General features: G+C 47.1%; 1 protein-coding gene across 1 annotated transcript; it reads right to left on the bottom strand.

The window, feature by feature from the left end:
• Window positions 1-461: 461 nt before the first annotated feature.
• On the bottom strand, window positions 462-2,268 carry LOC100275794 (uncharacterized). The gene has a single exon (NM_001149793.2). The coding sequence runs from the start codon at window positions 2,222-2,224 to the stop codon at window positions 683-685; it is 1,542 nt and encodes a 513-aa protein (NP_001143265.2). The 5' UTR covers window positions 2,225-2,268; the 3' UTR covers window positions 462-682.
• Between the last annotated feature and the right edge of the window lie 4,190 nt (window positions 2,269-6,458).

Genomic DNA, 6,458 nt, shown 5'->3' on the forward strand with positions numbered 1-6,458 from the left:
AATGCAAAGGTTATGTTTACGAAGGTGAGCAGCAACCGAACCAACAATAAGGCCCTAGAGCAGTTTAATCACTAATCTATGGCTCTATGGAACTTCCAAGTGCAAATTTAGTTCAGCAAAATACATCATACACAGAAATCAATTCAATGTGAGGTAAAAACAAACAAGATAAAAGGTGTGCTCTGGTCTAGCAGTACAAGGATTAACATAAAGGTCCAAGCCCAACATTAACCACGATAATTCACAACACTAGTGAATGCCATACGAACAGAAATGCAGCCATAAATTCTTATATGCTGAGGGCCATTAGACCTTTTGGAATTTTTTTCCCAAGTCCTTGCCAAGTAATAGTAAATAACAAGTAATTTTGGTTCTTTTGATGGAGTATAAACTCTCATCCCATACACAAGCTAACACAACAACAGATCATAAAACCAATAAATCACACAAGCAGTCTGATTAGATCACTAAGCTCATGATACTTAAATGTTAAAGTACTGTTTTCCACCATCGAGCTGTAACAGCTACTTCCATATGCAGAAACAGACATCAAAGCTAAGCAACTAACTAGTTAACAGATAAGAGTTTTCCAGTACCCCAAAAGAAGGTTCTTGGTCCCACATTAACCTAATGACAGCACGTCTACTCATTACACTAAAACAAAAGATAGCAGAGACCTTTACTAGAATTTCACATGGGTCTGACTTGAAAGTGCAGAGAGCAATTCGTTGGTTAGGTTTGCTTGGCCCAACTCCAGCTTGAATGTTTCAATCTGTTGCTTCTTGCACTTAGCGTCAAGATCGCGGGCCTTCTTATCACATATGGTCATGACCATTCCCATGATTAAGTCACCCGAGCTGTGCGTTTCGGCATATGCTTTGACTTCTTTGGCCAGGTGAGGATACAGTTTTGATACTACACTGAAGTCCCTAGATGTTGGCTCAACCTGTTCATCTTCATCAGCTTGGCCCCAGAGAATTTCAGACAGCTTAAACAACTGACTACCAGAAACAGAAGATGTGTAGCCTTGTAAAAGCCACCTGCGGTACCGTGTCCTAAGCTTGCGGATCTTGTCAGTGAGCTTGTCCTCATTGGCATCAATTTTGTCAAAGGTGAGATTGGCCAAAACATGCGACGAGTCTGGCAAAGAACCGTTATGGGACTGGGCGTGCTCAACCAAGGCATTGAGGATCTTGAGCTCGTCATCGTAGGACCATGATCGCTCGACCGCTGGCTTTTTCTCTGACTCAAAACTGCGCAACTTGGTTGATGGAGCATTCCTCCCCTCCAAGGCTTTGCCATTCACTTGAGCTCCTGTCTCCTCATCCTCCTGGGCTCGGTTCTTCTCTTGTGGGGGTGAGGTGTCATTAGGTTGCTCTTGCTGTGGGATCGGCTCCACTTGCTGCTCCTCTTCATCCACACTGTGATTGTCTTCTGCGGGTGAGGTGTCATCCGCATGCTCTTGATTTGCATCCTGCTGCTCCTCTCCATGGGCGCTGCGCATGTCCTTGTCATGCGGGTGTGAAGTGTCACCGGCATGCTCTTGCTGTGCCATCTTCTCCTCTTGCTCCTCTTCACGGGCGGCGTGCTCGTCCTGTGGCAGTGAGGTGTTGCTCTGCTCTTGCTCTGCCATCACCGTGTCATGGTCCTCGTCTTCTTGGGTCAACGCCTTTCTAATCTGATTCCTGTTCTTTTTGCGCCTGTCCTTATCGACGGACCTCTTACTTTTCTTCTTGCGCTGCGGGGACGACGTGGCCACGGTCTCGCCATCAGATCCCGCAGCACGCTTCTCCGGGCGCTCTTCCTCCTGCTGCGGCGTCGGGGAGCTCTTCTTGCCCGGCTTCAGCGTCGCGGGCATCTTGTTGTCGCCGGCGTCAACGATGTTGTCGGGTAGCGGGTCGCTCGCCGGTGACAAATCACCCGAGTCCCCCGCCTCATATTCCTTCTCCGACGCCGGAGAGGGTTTCTTGACCCGCTTGGAGGTCGTCGTCTTGGTCTTCATAGCAACCCAACCGCGCGGCTTGCTCCTCTGCGGAGAGGCCTCGCCGGATCTCTCGGCCTCAGCATCCTCCGGCGACGGCGGCGAGGGTTGCTCGGCTCGCTTCAGCGCGTCGGACTTGCTGCTCTCCTCCTCCTCCTCGTCGGAACCTTCGTTGCCCCCATTGAGGCCCAACTCCTTGGAATCTTCGGTTCTTGGCTGCCGGGCGCGGCGCTTGGCGGCCATGGAAGCCCGATCGATGGTGGAGGGAAGGGATTTGCGATTTTTTCAGACAATTCCTTGGAAGCCATTATAAAAGATCTGAATTGCAGACGAACTACTCAAAAAGTTGTCACGGCTTCGGTGTCATTAGAAAATAATTTTTTATTCTTATTCTTAAATACAACTGCCGTCTATTTCCTTTGTAACGGATGCAAACTGGACGGCAACAGTACGATTTTGCCCTCAGAATGTTCGATGAGATATAAAAGTTCAGTTTACTTACGTGACACTACTTGCCATAACACATCAGTTACACATTGATATGGCATGCAAAAGAGTTATCTAGGCCACATTAGAACATTCAGTTTTAAGCTATCTAGGTCACACCAGTTTGGCTATTACAAAAGGGCCTTACAAAAGAGCTAGCACATCACAGTTTTAAACAAAAGAGCTAGCACATCTCCAGTTTCTAGAGCTTCAATCTGTAGCACATCAGACATTGAACTTCCTTTTGCTCCCAGTTCCCATGGAAGGACTAGAGGTGTAATTGGTCTTGCTTCTTATGCACATAGCTGGACTGCTAGAGACATATGCTGATTTTGGCGTCTGTGCTCCCTCCTCCGGTTCAGGCCATGATTGATATACGACTCCTCCCTCCACTGGCACTTCATCAAATGGCCTCAAAATAGTCAAAGGGACCGGTTCTAGGTGGTTAGAACCTTGTTCAGATCTGCTAGGACAAGAGAGAGCTTATGAGTCAGCACTGGATGGTATAGTACTGATAACAAGACAAACAAAAGATTTTACAAATGAGAAACCTTATGGAAACAATATAAGGCATAGAACTAGGAGCTCCTGAACTAGAAGTTGATTTGCCCTTCCTATTCTTCATCCTATTTTGCCCAACAGAAGGCTCAACTCTAATGTTAGGGAAAACCATTCTTGGTGCAGGAACAATGCCATTTCAGTTGTAGTTTCAATTGCCTACTTCTTCTTCTTCTTTGGTGGACCCCTACAAGCATGGCACATTAGACGTCAATAGTAAGAACAAAGTTAGTTTCAAGTCCATAGTAAAAACCTGCTCAAAATAGTTTGTACCTATCAGCAAGCATAACAGCTATATCACTTGGGTCACCATTCTTGCAAGTGTACCAGTGATGGCCATATCCATGACAAATAGGCCATTGGTGTCTGCCCTTGTTACCCCTACCACCCTCAAAACAACCCTTATACATAGACTGTTTCCTCCTGCCGGCAGTTGATTTTAGTAAGGGTGGATGAATGAAAAATCCATCATCGCTCTTAGGCCACATAGATTTATCCGGTATAGCAGGGATTATGCCTTCATATGCAGTTCTAAATTTTTCTACTGAGTAATATAGATTAACATGGTCTTCAAGATTCTCATTTCTTATTGATGTGATGAATGTTATGGCATGCTTGCATGGTATGCCTGACACTTCCCATTCCCTGCATGAACATGTTGTCACACTCGAGTTTAAGGGACAAAGTCGGGTGCATCTTGAATGGGAAATCACGTTAACCATTTTCTATAATTAATTTTGGTGGTTGATAGACAACACAAACACATGGACTAACTAGTTTGTCTAGAATTCATGTATTACAGGTGCATAAAGTTCAACACAAAACAATAAAAGATTCAAGTTAGGGACTCAATTTAAAACGGAGCAAAGAACTTGAGTGTGCTGAAATTTGGCGCACCAGACAGTGTTCGGTGCACCATGACCGTACAGATGCCAACCAACCACTCTCATGAATTCCAGAGCGCGCTCCGCTATAATTCACCGGACTGTCCGGTGTGCAACCGGACTGTCCGGTGAGTCAGCGGGCAACGACTATCCAGCGTCAACGGTCGACTCTGACAGCAGCAACAGTGCATCACAGTATCGTGCAGAAGTCAGAGCAGCAAAGTCAGAGGGGCACCGGACTGTCCGGTGTGGCACCAGGCTATCCGGTGCCGCAAGAGGACAAAGCTCCAAGGTCGACCCAGCTCCGAACCCTAACATTTGGGTGACGTGGTAGCGCACCGGACAATGAACAGTGCCTGTCCGGTGGTGCACCGGACTGTCCGGTGCGCCCATCGCCAGCAGCCTCCCCAACGGCTACCAAAGTGGTTGGGGGCTATAAATACCCCCCAACCACCACAACCATTGGCATCCAAGTTTTTCAGAGATCACATTCAATACAAGAGCTAGTGCATTCACTCCAAGACACATTTCCAAAGATCAAACCCTCTCCAAGCCTAGGATTCAACTCAAACATTTAGTGACTTGTCAAAGAGAGTGTTCGTGTTCTTTTGCGCTCTTGTTTCTTGGATTGCCTTTCTTCTTTCTCATTCTTGTTCTCAAGTGACTTGTAATCGAAGCAAGAGACACCAAGTGTGTGGTGGTCCTTGCGGGGTCTAAGTGACCCATGAGATTAAGGAGAAGGCTCACTCGGTCTAAGTGACCGTTTGAGAGAGGGAAAGGGTTGAAATAGACCCAGTCTTTGTGACCTCCTCAACGGGGACTAGGTTCTTTGGAACCGAACCTCGGCAAAACAAATCCCCGTGTCTACTCGCTTGATTCTTGGTTGATTTGTTTTCCCCTCTCTTTCTGACTTGAATTTAATTCTAACGCTAACCCCCGACTTGTATTGTGTGTTTAAAGTTATAAATTTCAGGTTTCGCCTATTCACCCCCCTCTAGGCGACTTTCAATTGGTATCAAAGCCAGTGCTTCATTAAGAGTCTAACCAACTCGAAGTGATGTCTGGAGATCACACCAAGAGAGAGATCATGACCGGCGATAAGGCCGCAAGCTCGGGGAAGACTCTCTCAAGGGAGTCCGGCAACAAAAACATGGAGGAATCCTCTTCCTCCATCAAGTTGCATCGGAGAGGTGACAAGAAGAAGATGATGAAGAAGGTCGTCTACTACGAGACCGACTCTTCGTCACCCTCCACATCAAGCTCTGAGTCATCCATCGCTTCTAAGCGCCATGAGCACAAGAAGTATAGTAAGATGCCCCTACGCTATCCTCGTATTTCAAAGCGCGCTCCATTACTTTTCGTACCCCTAGGCAAACCACCATATTTTGATGGTGACGATCATTGTATGTGGAGCGATAAAATGAGGCACCATCTAACCTCACTCCATGAAAGTATTTGGGATATTGTTGAGTATGGTGTGCAGGTACCTAAGGTGGGGAACAAAGACTATGACTCGGACGAGGCCGCCCAAATTTGGCACTTTAACTCCCAAGCCACGTCTATACTCCTCGCCTCCTTGTGTCGAGAGGAGTATAACAAGGTGCAAGGGTTAAAAAGCGCCATAAAAATTTGGGGCATCCTCAAAACCGCGCACGAAGGGGACGAGGTGACCAAGATCACCAAGCGGGAGACGATCGAGGGGGAGCTCGGTCGATTCGTCCTCAACAAAGGGGAGGAGCCGCAAGCTATGTACAACCGGCTCAAGACGATGGTCAATCAAGTGCGCAACCTCGGGAGCACCAAATGGGATGACCATGAAATGGTCAAGGTTATTCTAAGATCCCTTGTTTTTCGTAATCCTACTCAAGTACAATTAATACGTGGGGATCCTAGATACAAGCTAATGTCTCCCGTGCAAGTTATTAGAAAGTTTGTGAGCTTTAAGCTAATGATCAAAGACTCCAAACACATTGTCAACTTAGAGCAAGGTGCCACCTCTACACCCGAGGTGTAACCCGTCGCATTCAAAGCGACGAAAGAGAAGAAGGAGGAGTCTACATCAAGTAGGCTTCCAATCGAAGCCTCTAAGCTCGACAACGAGGAAATGTAGCTCATCATCAAGAGCTTCCGCCAAATCCTCAAGCAAAGGAGAGGGAAAGACTACAAGTCCCGCTCTAAGAAGGTGTGCTACCAGTGTGGTAAGTCCGATCATTTCATAGCAAAATGTCCAATTTCTAGTGGAAGTGACAGGGACGACGACAAGAAAGGGAAGAAGAAGGAGAAAAAGAGATACTACAAGAAGAAAGGCGATGATGCCCACATATGTCGGGAATGGGACTCCGACGAGAGCTCCACTGACTCCTCCGACGAGGACGCCGCCAACATCGCCGTCAACAAGGGCCTCCTCTTCCCCAACGTCGACCACAAGTGTCTCATGGCTAAGGATGGCAAAAAGAATAAGGTACACTCTAGAGCCACCCCCAAATATACAACATCTAGTGATGAGGGTAACTCTAGTGGTGAGGAAGATAACTTAATGTCTCTCTTTG

The sequence above is a fragment of the Zea mays genome, chromosome 6 (genome assembly GCF_902167145.1).
Source record: "Zea mays cultivar B73 chromosome 6, Zm-B73-REFERENCE-NAM-5.0, whole genome shotgun sequence".
Classification (NCBI taxonomy): Eukaryota; Viridiplantae; Streptophyta; class Magnoliopsida; order Poales; family Poaceae; genus Zea; species Zea mays.